Source organism: Amblyomma americanum, chromosome 2 (genome assembly GCF_052857255.1).
Source record: "Amblyomma americanum isolate KBUSLIRL-KWMA chromosome 2, ASM5285725v1, whole genome shotgun sequence".
Taxonomy (NCBI): domain Eukaryota; kingdom Metazoa; phylum Arthropoda; class Arachnida; order Ixodida; family Ixodidae; genus Amblyomma; species Amblyomma americanum.
The window spans coordinates 48741113-48756396 of NC_135498.1; the positions used below are offsets into that span (position 1 = coordinate 48741113).

Consider the following 15284-nt stretch of genomic DNA (forward strand, 5'->3'; position numbering starts at 1 on the left):
AAAAAAAGTTTACGGGATGCGAGTGTGCGGGAAAACAATTATTTCAGAACAGTCACATAATCCAGTCGCCTGAAATGCATTAAAGCATGAAGGTACACACATGCTCTATCTGTTGGCAACAATTCTACGCAGCTGAGCCGCGAGGTAGAGCTGCAATGACATCTTATCTGAGAACATGCGCCCTGCAATATTTTGATTGCGATAGTACATACGGCTGTAGTGTAAAATGATGATCACTTTTGTTTCAAGCACGCTAGCGTGGAGCTAGCAGGGCAGTGATAAATGTAGTTATCAATTCAAACGCTGTGACTGACCAAATTTTCGCCATTTTTGCAAATGGCCAACAGTGTGGAAAAAGCTAGGGAATGAAACGATGTGTGTTTAGTTGTCCAACACTCCACTTTATTTGGTTTTCCTCGAAGAGACATGTTTGGAAGCTTACACCTTGTGACACTTCAGTCTGTGCTTAAATTTTGTAAAATGTAGCAGGAAAAAGCACGCTTGATGGCTTTATCAATGCATTCGTGCAGTGACCGCCAAAGCGTCGCCTATTTTAATAGTCTCTTTGCAATCCTTCAGAACCGTGTGCACCTCAGTAACCCAGCCATGCTGCTTGTGCAGGATTCGCCACAGTCTGGTGTAAGTGCACCTTTCCACTGGCTGCGTTCTTCCCCCTTCCCACATTGTCTCGTACATGTGCAGCATATCAGCGAATAAAATAGTTCACTGTGATTATCTTAAAGGTGTTGATAATGCTGAGGTAATTTTTTTCCAAGAGTCCTGTGCAGCTCGCTAATGGGAGTATTTAGTCCGTACTCTTGGTGGTGAGCTCCTTGGATTTTTACGCAACATGGGACTCGATCACTGCCTATGGATAAGTCCAGTAGTTATTTTAGACAAGTACCCGTCCTCTCGCTGCCTTTGCCATTTTCCTTTGTGACCTGTTTTCTCCTCTCTCTTGCTGTTACCAGGCCACAGGAGGAATCTTCAGTCTTTCTAATGCAGGAACACATTTAATGGCTTCATTTACATGTGTACTCCCTTTGTCCGCAAAGTTTGTCCATCTGATTTCTGTCCGTCCACCCAGCCACTTCCGTCCTCCGTCCTCTAGGACTCTAGGACCCGCGTAAGGCCACAAGGTGCTGCATGAACGAGGTTCAAAAGTTCTCGTTCAATAGTTCCCGTTTTCTGTTTCTCGTAAGTGTTAGCAGTAGCGTCAATTTGAGCTGTACAAACTATGCGGGGTTTTAAATGTTCACCTACAGTAATAAACTTGTGAAGGAAGATGTGCACGGCATCACAAAGGGGATTGTAGTACTACTGACTAGGCAGCGGCAGTGTATATTATGGCTCGACTCGAGTGGCGTTGGCGCCACATGGAGATGGATGCAGCACTCCTGATGCATCTTGACCAACTAGTGCGCAAGAACTGGCGGTGTGTGATACAGTAGCGATACGCACTTTGCTAAAGGTTGTGTCCGAGCTAGCATCTTGAACTCTTTCACTGCCTACTTCATCCCTTGCCTCATGGCACCGTTCCATGGCCAGTCCCTCACCAATTGTGCGCGTTCCATGACACTCTCGGTATGTGCTCTGCACCTGTACTGCAAGCTGTCCACTCAGGATGTGCTTCTTGCAAACGTGAACTCGTTCTTTACACTCCCGCTAGTTGCAATGCCCCGAATTTCACATGCAAACTGTGTTGCTGTAACCTAAGAACACAGGTCAGCATGCATGCATTCCTGCATTGGAGTAGTCTAGGGGTAGCACAGATTACGCCATTGCTTTTGGGAGGGGGAGTGCAGTGGCATTGCATGCTTGGCTGCAAAAAAAGGGCTTGCAGACAAGTGTGCTCTCAAAAATATGGCCAAATTGAATTCATAATGATTGGTAGTAGGGTGAAACAGTCTGCTATAAGTAATTTCAGTATGATTAGATTAAAATGAAGTTGATTATTTCATGTGCCCTTTCATGTGCCACCTACGCCACATGTTTTGTATTCACTAACTTAAATCAAGAGCCTGCTAACCATGCATTTGCGACACTGTCTGCATAGACTTCAGTGTATAAGAAACCCTCTCACTGCTTGTTTTGAGATTTGGGATGCCTCAGGTTGTCACATTACCTATGCAGGCAAATGCCCATTGAAGAGCTGCTTGGAAGTCGCTGGGTGCCTCGTTTAGTTGATGCTGCAGCTTATGCCTGGTGTGGAAGTGGACAGTAGTAGAAAGAGTGTACCATAATATTCGAGAGTTACTCATGCGTTGTCTGTTGAGCAGTGTCATTGATACTGCCATGCATGAGCACGGCATGGATCTCGGTTTCTTCTTGCAAAAACATGAATGCAATTGGAACAGTAGGGCATTTTCAGTTGACTTCAGTTTGCACGTGTACATGTGACCTCTAAGCTTCAGGTAGCTGGCTGTTTGCATCGGGTGGATATTCCAGCAGAGATTTGCTACTGCCATGTTTAAAAGAAAGTGTGATCTTTGCTTTTTTTTTTCTTTGTTTTTTTTTTCTTTCAGGGCTGTGGCTTTTACATAAACATGAAGAGAGCACCACCATACCCAACGGCCGCACGTGGCTGCATGGAGCCTTATGACTTGGAAGAACTCGTGAACGTTGGGAAGCGGCACAAAGTCAGTCTATGCACTGTTCTTTCATTTTGCAAGACTTCTTAAAAAGCATAAAAAGTAGTGCAAGCTAGCCTGGGGTGACAGTAAAACTTGTTGCAAAGCAGCGCAATGAATGGTGAAAGCTGTGACTGGCTGCACTGCTTGCTTTTTAATGGGAAGGTTTAGCTAGCTCAGCAAAATAGTGTGCCGGGGCACTGGCCCTCGTGTGTCACTCCATGTGTGTGTGTGGCATTAATGAGGAGGTTGAAAGTAGCTTCTCCACAGCCCCCCACTGTGATGTGTCTTGTAGCCTGTATTGTTTCTTTTGTCATCCAAAATTCGTTACTTTTCTGGCTCTGTGCCTGTGCATCGGTGCTCCGCTATTGCTTTGATAGTTGATACCCAAAGCAAATGGGTCTGCTATTCTAAAGTCTTTATTTGGCATAACATGAAGGCTACGATGAAGGCTAGCACATGAAGGCTACGATCAGTTGTTACCTTTATGCTGGTCACATGTGCTATTACATGCTCATAGTAAGCTGCCTGCGGGCAAGCAATGCCTGCTCTTTTTTTTTTTTTTAGACATCTCTTCTGTTGAGCAGCCACCTGCAATAATCATAGGAATGCTGTCTGCCTTATGTGCAGGTGCCAAGCGGTGAAATTTGCACCACTACCCGTAAAGCTTGTAGCAGTGCAATGTTTATGCATGATGTGCATCCGCTGTCATAAGTTTATTGAACGTTACTTTGGTGAATAAATTGCTGTCACAAAAGCTGCCACTGTGAAGCGCTGGCATAGAATTCTAGTGCCGCTTCTTAGTGATTGCTGAAACTACACTTTATGTGCAGCTTTGGCCTAGTTGGATTGCTGTTTCAAGACGAGCAAGACTGCAGAGTTGATGCTGAAACTTTGCTCTCTCTACCAGGTATGCCCCTACTACTGGAGTATGGATCTGGCGCAAAGTGCAGACATTATTTTCTGCCCTTACAACTACCTGATTGATCCCGTCATCAGGAAATGTGTGAGGAGGAAAGCCTTATCTATATGCATGTTGTGTGCATGAATGCATTTCTTTTGCACAGATTATCTCCTTATGTGTCCTTGTTTTGTTCAGTTTTTTCCCCTTTCCTGTGGAAAAAAGAAACACCTGACCCAGAAATATGATTACAGCAACAGTTTGTCAGGTGCACCTAACCAACGTGCAGGTGAAGCACATCTGAGCCATTGTTTTTCTATGGATGTGTCTGTAAGAAGAGTTCATGTTAACATCTAGATCTGGGTAATGCTATAGTTTGGTCACAAGATCTCAATGGCATTTTTTGCAATACTAGTGTGCATAACAACATATACACTAGTCATGAAGTCAGGCATTTTGATTTTTTTGAAACACAAAGGTTGCCTGGTTACAGTTCTTGTGGAAGCACATACAGTCAAGCCTAGTCATAAGGAAGAGGTAAAAAATTGCAAAATTAGTTTGATATAGCTGAAATCTATAATATAAAATTTCATCAGAAACACACACAAGTGCAGTGCAATTTAGTCAGTGAAAGGATGGCAACTCAGGTGATCCTTATTACAGAAATGGGGTGAGCTTTTCCTGAGTTTTAGCGCCCTTTTGAAGGTGCTCACTGGTATTCAGGAGGCCACAAAAAAAAAAAAAAAGCGCCAGTTAGGTTGGCTTTTCCGCACAGCACCGCCAGCACGCAGTGACAGCAAGATAAGCGTCAGCTAGAGTGGCTTCCCCATTTTACAGCTGTGATGCATGGAAAATTTTACATCAGAGCAAAAAAACAGTGTTAGGGGTTTAACTTAGTTAAACCTAATAGACATGTGAAAGCATGTATTATTCCTCATAATGGCAAAGCCTTTAGCGCAAAAACGAGGACGTGAGAGGAAGACGGGACAGCGCTATGAGTGAATAGTCCCAACTAGCCCAAGAATCAGCATTGTTGAATATTATTCCTCACTTGGAGTGGACACTTAAGCTCTGCCCTAAGGGTATGATGCACGATAGCTTTAGTGGAATAAGGCTAATATGTGCAGAATTGGTCATTCTCTACTTAGCGTTCATAGATTGCAGAGAGTCCTCATACCACTGCCAGTGCAACTGCGCAGCAGTTAAGCGATGCACTACTGCACTAGCAGGTGGCTGTTTCTGTCACAGCCACCAGTAGGGATTGTGTGACCCATGTTGCTTTTTGCGAGCAACCTCTCGTGACCAGTCATTAATTTAACTGCCACTTGCCTCCCATTGACTACAGCTGCGGTGGTGCTCCAGCTGCGCCATTTGCGCCATTCTGATACATTTACATTTTGCTGCGCCGGTTTGTTCCAAAAGCAACAAATTGATCAATATTGCGCCTTAGCTGCGCCAAAAAGAAGAAGTAGTCGCGGGAAAACATCTTTTTCTGTAATCGTTCAGGCTTTCAGTTGGCAACCTACTTAAATGTTTCTGCAGTTGGCAACCCAGGGCACTGGTCAGCTGCCTCATGGTAAAATTTAGCAGCCAGCTCATTCGCGTACATGGAGGAAGGAAAGAACTCTGGAGAGATGGTTAAGTCGCATTGTTTCCCCGCGTCTCCCCCCTACTTGGCCGCCGTCTCAATGCGCTTGCGCATGCGGAGCAGGTATTGCAGGCGATGACTCCGCTGCACCTAGTGTTACATTGGCTGCACCGTCGGCCAAAGACTCGCAGTAGTCCTTGCGAAAGCGCGTGACTTCCGGCACATTTTTTTGGCGCGCAGCTCAGATAGCGAGGGCCTTTCCCGAGTTTTCCTTCCTCCATGTTCGCTCATCATGTCGGGTGCATCATGTTAGTCAACTATGAAGAGGGCCAAGAAGCATCATCTAGGTTGAAGAACAAAAGATTGGAGCAGGTCTAGCGAGGTCAAGTTGTGTTGCAACAAGGGAATTACGGCATTGCTGATTCACTTCACGAACTTGATGAATTTGTGAAAAATTCCAGGAAGCATTGAGATAGTGCCAACAAGAAAAAAGAATGGTTATAGTGAACGTGTCCTTTAGACTTTTAGTGAAGCACGCTTGGCTGAACTTGCGTGCAGGACAGTGCCAGCATTAATAAAATGTTTTGTCTCTGTTTTTTGCGAACACCTTTCTTCTGTTTTTTTTTTCTTGCTAGCTACACATGGCTGAACCTGATCTCATTAGTAACAAACTCTTCTGGGTGACTCCTTTATTCCGTTCGTGCTGCTACCGTGTTGCTCCAGAATTATTGTTCTGATACAAAGGTGCTCCAAAATGAATATTTTTCTGCTCCAAAAATTGCTCCAGAACTTGAAATGGCTGGACCACCACTGCAGCTGGTGTGATGCTCCTCCGAACTTGCCCGAGCTTCCTCCCACTTGCTGCAGCTTGTGCGACGCTACTTTACCCGAGTTACTCGGGTAAGCTCAAGTTAGTTCGGAGCACGGGACAATACAAGGCAAAATTCTCTCCCGTGGTTAGTTCGCCTGGAGTAGCGCTTTCGCACTAAAAGCTACTGCTGTTTTCACCACCTCTGTGATAGTGGACATGAGCGCAGGATGTTTACTGCAAGGCTACTAGTTGGTACCGATGCTTCCGGGGCGCTGTCAACGGGTTCAAGAGGTGTGATTGTGTGCTGACCGCCGGGCTACCAGCCCTCCACGGCCCTGCATCTTCTGTGGTGCTGTTGGCCAGTGCAAGATAAAAACACTATAGTGTGAGATAAAATCTCGAATCTTGTCATGAACACTTGCCACAACACCACGAATCACTTTTGAAGTGCGGTGAAGCCTGCTACCTGCCATCCTGGCATGCGCACTTGGCACTGGGGAGTTCATTACCTGGGCAAGTGTCCGCACGAATATTTTTTTTCTTCAATGTCCGTGAGGCAAGGTTTAGAAGCTTTAGAGCGAAGCTGTTTGTGGTCACTCGTGCCATGAGCGGCATCATTGGTGTAACATGTCACGTGATCATCTTGCAGTCATGTTACTGCTGGTGTTGCTGGCAGCGAGAAGCTGTCTAGAGTGCACTCCGCACAGGCGCTGGTGGAGTCTGTTCATTTCATTGCATATGGCAAAAACACAAATCGCAAAAGCATGAGCAGCTGCGCCACTCAAACACATTATTGAAAAAGCATATTCGTAGGGGCATTCCATTAACAGTTATCCTTCGGTTTATCCCTCTCAGCTGAGCATCGACTTGACTGATGCAGTGGTGGTGCTTGACGAAGCACACAATATTGAAGATATCAGTCGTGAAGTCATGAGTTTTACAGTGACTCAAGACCAGCTTCACGATATTATCAAGGACGTGGAGGAAATGTGTGAGTCACTGATTTTTACCAAATGCAAAAAAAAACAAGAACAGAGCACAGAACAAGTGTAATGTGCAGAACATCCTATATTTACCTCCATTTGCCTTGCCTAACTTGAAAGGCCACAGAAAGTGCAGTGTATTATGTACGCAGCTGAAAATTGCAAGAACGGTGGCTAAGAGCATATGCAACGTTTTGCTTATTTAATTTTTTCGTAGTCAGTTTCTGGCTCAATGCAGTGGCTTATTTTTGTTTTGCTTTTGTTTTGTTTGTTTTTTTGTGTTAGCAGCATATTTTACCAATAAATTTTTGAAAAGTTTTTCACACACAGCTCTAGCATTTTTTTCGTTTGGAGTATAACCAATAAGCTACAGTTTGCATGTGCAGTGCATTGGGAACTCCTTGAAATAATTATTATAGAACACTCATTTTTCATTTTTTCCTGTTAGCAAAAGATTTAATAAGGTTTTATTTTATATACTAGTATAATGTCTAACCCATCATTACAAAGAAGAAAACATGCAAGCAAAAATTTGGTGTCTATACTTACTCCTGTAAGTGAATGAGCATTGGTGATGTAGAAATCAGATTGATTGCATTTGTGTAAATGGTGATTGTCTTCTTTCAGTGCGTTACCCAATTTTGCCCACTGAGCACACTGCAGTTGCGAGGGTGGTGAGTTTTCTTTCAATGATACTGGTAGTTCTCTGATGTTTCCGTATTGTAGAACTTGGCTTGGCTTCGTAGCTTTCACATGGCAGCATCATAACTTTTTTTTTTTTTGCACATAAATTGTTAAAGGAGCTTGCACCACATTAGAGTATAGGACACACAGCATGATTTTTTGCTGCTGACATGAAGAGTACAAGGACGACTGAAATGTGCACAAAGCATACAAGTTCTCTGTACAACCTATGTAATAGTCATTGCGATGAATAGGTGTATCTTGGTGGCGCACCCATAGAAATGTTGTGTAGCCAGAACTGGCAAGCTTACTTCTGTTTTCAGTTGTGACATGTGCTTTTCAGGCAACATGTATTTTTGTGCGCTGATTCTAAATATGTCATTTAATTTCATGTAAAACAAGTATTTGGGAGAGAGCATTGAAGAAATTTTGTTGCAGGGAACTTGCTGAAATGTATGCCATTGGTTTATTTTGACATCAAGGAATGTAGTAATGGAGAAATTATCATCCTGCCTTTAGTAGATGTTGGGTTATGGTGTTTTAAAAAATGTTGCCACTTCAGAAACAGGAACGCAAACTTCTCTTCGTTTCTGAAGTGGCAACTTCAAAACCTTGTAACTCAAGATTTATGGTAGGCAGGATGATCATTTTTCCCATACTGCATTCCTTGATGTTAAAATAAACCATTAGCATGCATTTCTGTAAATTTTCTGCCGCAAAATTTATTCAATGCTCCCTCCAAAAAACTTGCATAACATATTGCATCAGTGCACAAAGACTTGTGTTACATGAGATTAAGTGACATATTTAGACTCAACACCCAAAAATACCTGTTGGCTGAAGAAATCATAGTCGCAGCTTCATTAATAAAAATTTTTTTCTAAGAGAAGCTTGTCCCCATAAGGGGTAGGTGCACAACACATTGCTGCGTACTTAGTGTATGTCTTCATTCTGGCCCAAGACGTTCTTTTTGTGTGTTCCCATGCCACAGTCATTTCGGTTTGACAACCAACAACTGCCTCGCTTAACCAAGAACTATTTGCCAGTTATGTGCCACTGCTGAGTTTCTTTCCTTGTTTTGTGGATGCATATTTCACCAGTTCTCAAGTTCCTCAGGACCTCTTTTCACTGTTGCCATTTCATGCTTTTAAAATTGTTTCTCTTGTTCTCATTTTATGTTAATTTCTCTCTATTCCTTTTCCTTTCTTTCATGTCCCTGCATAATGCACAGATGTCCAAGCTCAGTCTGTGGATAACGCAGCACTCGGACCTCCTCACCGACTACAGGAGCTTTGAACAGTCTGGCAAAGTGTGGGCCGGCACAGAAATACTTGCTTTCATGACCGATGTCGGTCTGAGTCCAGACAAGTTCAGAGATTTCAAGGTCAGTGCATGCTGCAGTGTGCGACGCATGAGGGCTCAGAAGTATGGTAGATTCATTCCACTTTTTGACTGGGCACTGTTAAGCTTGGTGAGGGGACAGCAGCTCAGTATTCTTGCTGGACATTTCATGGCACTCTTTTGACAACATTCAAGACAAGGTGCAAGAAAGGGTGACAGGCAGGCAGTATTGACAGGTGAATTGGCTTTGTCTGGATAAGAGCACTGATAATGAAAAGTGTCTATCACGGGTATTTTAACAACTGTAATTACAGTCATTGACAGGCCTATGTACTTTTGTCAGATCTGTTTACATTTAGGAAGAGGTGTAAGTGTGGGCTGTTTTGTTCCCTTTTACAGTTTAATTCAAGGATCTTTAGAGAATTGCTCAAGCTTACCACTGGGACTAATTTACGTGATGGGGCAATTGTTCCAAATTCTGGCCTTCTGAAAAAGTTCTCTTCAGAGTGCGTTCTTTGGCCCAAATTGCCCTTCATTTAAATAATCCTTCAGCTAACTGACGACCAAAGCCATGAACCACATGGAAGGAAGCATGCACACCTGGTCATTACGTGACAAACAAAACTCGAAATTTTCACCTGTTCATCTTGTCAGTCATAGAAACTGTTCTGCAACACCTTTCATTATTTTACTTGGTCAGTGGCCGTAAATCTTTTTTCCTATGCCCGATCAAACGAGTATTCACCGGGCCCTCAACTCGAAAATTAGTATTCCTACTCCTTCATGTGCATCAAATTCATTTTGTCTCATATAGCCTCTACACTTCTTTTTTTGGTTCCCAGAATACTGTCACTGTCATCACAGCTGTCGAAAAAGATCCGGAGTTGGCTCGCCCCATGGTCAATGCAGCAACTTCTGCAGCTCTTCAAAACCTAGTCATCATCCTTGACTTCATGTACAAAGACAACCAGAAGTACCTTGGCGACTTCAGGTGAGTGGCTAGACTTGAGCATCAACATCATCGTCACCATCATCCCTGCTAACGGGTACTGCTGGTCAACGGCCTCTTTCAGTGATCTTGGATTAGCCCTGTCCTGTGGCAGCCGCAGCCACCTTATATTCCAAAATTTACTGCTACTACAGATTTAATGAAGTCGGTGAAATCCACAGCACTTCATAACATTGAAATTTCTGGACATCGAAATTTACCTCCTAGCATGCTAAGAATCCTCCGAAACGCATTGCACATCACTCACGAAAAAAAAAACTTCTATATTTGCAGTGAAAGTGGTTCTTTACTAATCAGTAGTGGCATTTGACGTCATTTGTATGTCCATTGGGATTGCATTGCGACACCACTTTTGCACCACAAGCGTAGTGTTTCTGCACATGCGCACATTGTCTGAGTAGGAAGTGAGGTTGTCGGGCGTTTGGTTTGGTTTGGTTTATAGGAGTTTAACGTCCCAAAGCAACTCAGGCTATGAGAGACGCCGTAGTGAAGGGCTCCGGAAGTTTTGACCACCTGGGGTTCTTAAACGTGCAATGACATCGACACGGGCCTGTGGGCTCGCCTGGCAGGCTACACTAACACTCGTGCCAGCCTCTCCTCTACTACCCAAGATGCTACGGCGAGCGGCGTGTTTTTCACGGTGATGATCATAATATTTCCATCTGCCTATGCACTCCGTATCTGCCAGTCAGGCAGCAGCCACTTTCACATATGTGCTCCAATGCGCGGTTTGGTACGTACTGCGCTCAACCACTCGCACCTGTGGTACAATTTTTCCTCATGTTGATTTCAGGCGTGCAGTGAAATTTCAGTGTCTACTTTTTTTATATTGAAGCTAAAAACACGAGGTGTTCTATGGGCACGAAGTTATGAAAAGCAAAATATTTCGTTACATAGACAATTTCATTACATTGAAGTTTGTTACATTGAGGTTTAGTGTGACCTCATCTGCCCACCTGACTGCTGTCCCCCCGCTACGTCATCATTCTCTAGGAATCCACTCAATTACTCCAAATGACCACTGGTTATCAGCCTTGCCCGTGTCGCATTTCCACTTCTTGATTTCAATAGCTGAAGTCAAGACACGAGCATCATGCATTGCTTGATATGGAACAGGCTTGCACACTTCAGCTTGAACTTCACTTTACTTGCAGGCTTGAACTGGCAATCTCATGTAGCCTTTTGGCAGCCAGCGCTGAAAACCACTCTTTAGGGTGAACATAGGAATAGCATTTAAGAACGCTTTCAACTTAGCCGACTGTCGAGGAGACTTGGCTTCTAGCAGCTGGTACGTTGTGATAATGTGGCATGGGTTAACAATATCTTCAGCTGGAATGCACTGCTTTCTTGATGTTTGTGAAGAAGTGACATCAAAACGGGCAGGCTTTCGTAAAGGATACTCGACAATAGACCATATTCACACTTTCAGTCAGGGGATAGAAAAATGTGAAGAATGTAACCAAACCCTATATATAGCCTTCATAAATTACGAGAAAGCATTTGACTCAGTTGAAACATCAGCAGTCATGCAGGCATTGCAGAATCAGGGCGTAGATAAGCATTATGTAAAAATACTGCACAGTAAAGACTGCACAGCCACCAAAGTCCTCCATAAAGTCAGCAATAAAATTTCAATAGGAAGGGTGTCAGGCAAGGAGACGCAATCTCTCCAATGCTATTCATTGCCTATTTACAGGAGGTATTCAGAGGCCTGGATTGGGAACAGTTGGGGATAAGAGTTAATGGAAAATACCTGAGTAATCTGTGATTCGCTGATGGCATTGCCTTGCTTAGTCGCTTAGGGGATGAATTGCAAAGCATGATCATTGACTTGGACAGCCAAAGCTGAACAGTATGCGGTCTGCGTGTCCCAATCTGTTGTTCACAGAGCCGGTAAGGTGTCATTGTTCTCTGCGCCCTTTGTGTTCGGTCATGGCCTCCTAAGCTCTTGAGTGTCTTAGTGACCTTGTGCTTTGTGTGTGTACGGAATTGTGCTCAGTGAAATAAGTACTCTATTCCCTGCAGAGCTGCCATGGTGAAGTCACCATCGAAGAAGAAGCAAACTGAGGTATGAGGGAACAGAGTAGATTCTAGTGCTCAGTTATCATTATTTTATAGCTTCTGTACTGCCAAGTCATCCAGTTGCACTTGTGCTCTCATATTATAATGGTTGAGAAAGTGCCATAGAGCATGCTATCATACATTGCCATGAGGCATCTGCTTGGTTTCCCATCGTACATGTTTATTGTAGTGATTAGGATGTAGTGGGGCCTTTTTCATCTGTAATGAAATCACTGAAGCATGCAGCCTGTGGAAAGATGGTGCCTTAAAAAGTGCATAATTAAAGATGAAAGTTGGGCTAGTAGGTGCTTGGTAAATACGTATGTAGATACGACATGGTCACCAAGAGACAGTGAGAAAGAACAGGACAGGAAAGAGTACTAATGCCATTTTTTTTACGAGGAAGGTTTCACTTTAATGTTTTATTTACATGTTTTCTTTCTTTTTTCTTGAAAAGCACATGTAATTTGAAAGTGATAGCAAAAAACTAGCATTTGAGAAGCTTTCTGATGAATAGAAACTGTTCAGTCATCACTCAAAAAACAAGACATGAAAAGGTATTGAGTTTATGACCGAAAAGAAAGATCTTATCTACTCTTATTTCAACTCTTATTTCACCTTAATACAGTTCAACCTCATTGATGCATTTTGGAAAAAAATGCATCATCCGGGGAAAATGTATGATCCAAACTGCTAAATTTTGAAAAATGGAACTATTGAATGAGGCAAAAATGTGGATTAGCATTTCATGGCACAAGGTCTGTACAGCTCCTTTTCTAGTGCTCGCAGAATTCTGTCCTGTTTGTGTTGTCCTTAATGTGGAAGGAACTTTGCAGTGCATTTGGTCCATCGACGGCAGTGGCAAAAGTAGTTGGGAACTCTTCCCCGTCTTTAGATGCTTCCTCCCATTGCAAGTGCGCACTGCAGGGAATTCACCTGACTGTAGCCATGTTCTAGCTTTTCACATCGCATCCCCCAGACTCGGCCTGTTCATATGCACCTCGTTATAGTTCTTGAATGGCTTATTCCCTTGCTCTTAGACACTGCGAAGAATTTGCTGCATTTCTTCATGCTGCTTCCCTACAGGAAGGGCCTGCTGATGTTGTAGCGCAGTGTTTTTTTTTTTTTTTTTTACGATCCGCTCCCTTAAACATAGACACTGCAGAGATGTGGCTACGGTGGGTGATTACTGCTGTATTTCAGCTTTTCGTGTTGTGTGGCCCTGGGTTTTGCCCACTCGTATATTTACTTGCGGATGGCCGCTAAACATTGTATATATCCAGTATTTGTCAGAATTTTTTATGTAGCAGCCGGGAAATTGCATCATCTGGGAATGATTATTAACTGATAGGGATATCACATGAACTGTCAACTTATCAAAGAGGTTTTACTGTAATACCAGACATGGTACGCAGTACTTGCTGTTCACGATGGACATAAAGTGCAAGGTTTATATTGCTTATTACCTGCTTTTTGACATTTTAAAAGCAGGGCACTCTGTGTGGCAATTATTCAGACTCTGTATGCTACGTTCATGAGCTTATTATTTAAATATATTGACAAGCAACTTGCCTTGTTTGCAAAAGAAAATTAATTTCTTTCATTTTTTTGTTATTTGCTCTGCTCTAATTCTTTTGTGGTGTGTGTCACGTGCCAGCTTTCCAGCTGGCAGTCAGGTGGTGCATTCAACATTCCTTGGACTCACAGTCTAAGCTTCTGGTGCCTCAACCCTGCAGTTGTAAGTGCCCTACTGCCAATATGCATCTGTCCTGAGTGTTGAGTTGTATGACAGTTACCTGCTGTGGTGGCTCAGCGGCTTTGGTGTTTGACTGCAGAGCAGCCTTTTTATACTTTTTTTATATGCTGCCCTGCTAAGTAGTGCGATGCTAAGCAGTGCATGTTTTTGTTCTGTGATGAGCATGCTTGTACGGCATGAATTTGGCCAGCATGTGTTGTTATGCTGGTGCGAGTAGAGAGGGGTGGTTGTATTAGTAGTTTTCCCAAGTTTCTTAGTCCAAAGCAGAAACTGAGGCTTGCATGGCACTCCCAGATAACAAAGTTTTTCTTCCCGTTTTTAAGGCGTAAGCCTCTCTTGGCTCGCTGGTGGCTTGGACGGAAGTTATCCGCACGAACTGTCAATCATAAGTTGTGTGCTAAATAGAATGAAAATGTAAAAATTGATTAAGGAACAGCTCTTAAGCAACATATATGTAATGAAATAAAAAAAAACAAATTAAAAAGCACAAATAAATTAAATATAGAAAATAAAAAACAATAAAAAATAACATTATAAGATAAAAAGAAATGACAAGCAACAAAAATAATTGCAGAAAATAAAATATAATGGAAAATAGAGGGAGAAAAAAACTGATGTGCTATCCTGTGATTTTTTTTTCTCTTCTGCTTGCCTTTGAAGGCCATGTCAGACCTAAAGGACAGGGTGCACTCCCTGATTGTTGCCTCGGGAACCCTGACGCCCATGGAGTCCTTTGAGTCGGAGTTGGATATGCCATTCAAGAGCCAGCTTCAGGCCAACCATGTCATTCCACGGGAAGGGGTGAGCAGAGCCTAGAGTTCAGATGTTTACAATTTTTTTTGTAGGAGAGCTACACTACGCTACCCAGTCAAACATTTCGCCGTGAGCCTGGGAGGCTGATAGTGCGCATGCGCGAAGTCATAGAGGAGCAGCAGGTGCGCAGCGCATCACGTCAGAGTTCGCCGCCGCCGCCACGCGAGGAGCCGCGCCGGCCCAACTACGCCCGCCGCCGCCACGCGTGAATGCACATGTGGGGCAACCGGAGAAGGGCAGCAGAGCTTGGCCGCTGCTGCGTGTGTGGGTCGTGTGGATAAATTGTGTATGTGCGGCTGTGTGTATAAAAGCTGAGGTGATACGAATCTGTGTATCACAATTGCTTCGTATGGGTGACAAAAAGGAGACGCCAGCCGGTGCTATGCGGCGGTATCAATTCTTCGGACCCAGAAGTCGTCGCCTGGCGCTTGGCCGCTCTGCAGAAAAAGAATGAACATCGGAAGGCTAAACGAGCGGTGAAGACGCCAAGAGGCGGAGCGTAACAAGCGGCACATAGCAGCTCGCATGATTCCTTCGCAAGAAAATCAAGATGAAGCAATGGCAACAGCACCATCATCAACAACTGAAGAGGAGGATGTAAAGGGCCGTCGCATAACTGACCACGCGATTAGCCCAGGGGGGAACTGCAGGTCTCGCTACATATATCCTGGCATAGCTGAGCTAAGCCACTGCCAATTTTTTAGCCC

General features: G+C 43.7%; 1 protein-coding gene across 1 annotated transcript in view; it reads left to right on the forward strand.

Annotated features, from left to right (window-relative positions):
* The window catches only part of LOC144121182 (Fanconi anemia group J protein homolog), a 58050-nt gene that overhangs the window by 23344 nt on the left and 19422 nt on the right, over positions 1 to 15284 (forward strand). Inside the window, 10 exon segments of the mRNA XM_077654251.1 lie at positions 580 to 639; positions 2526 to 2639; positions 3541 to 3636; positions 6786 to 6921; positions 7541 to 7587; positions 8829 to 8981; positions 9781 to 9929; positions 11973 to 12015; positions 13666 to 13746; positions 14425 to 14565. Coding sequence (XP_077510377.1) covers positions 580 to 639; positions 2526 to 2639; positions 3541 to 3636; positions 6786 to 6921; positions 7541 to 7587; positions 8829 to 8981; positions 9781 to 9929; positions 11973 to 12015; positions 13666 to 13746; positions 14425 to 14565 — 1020 coding nt within the window.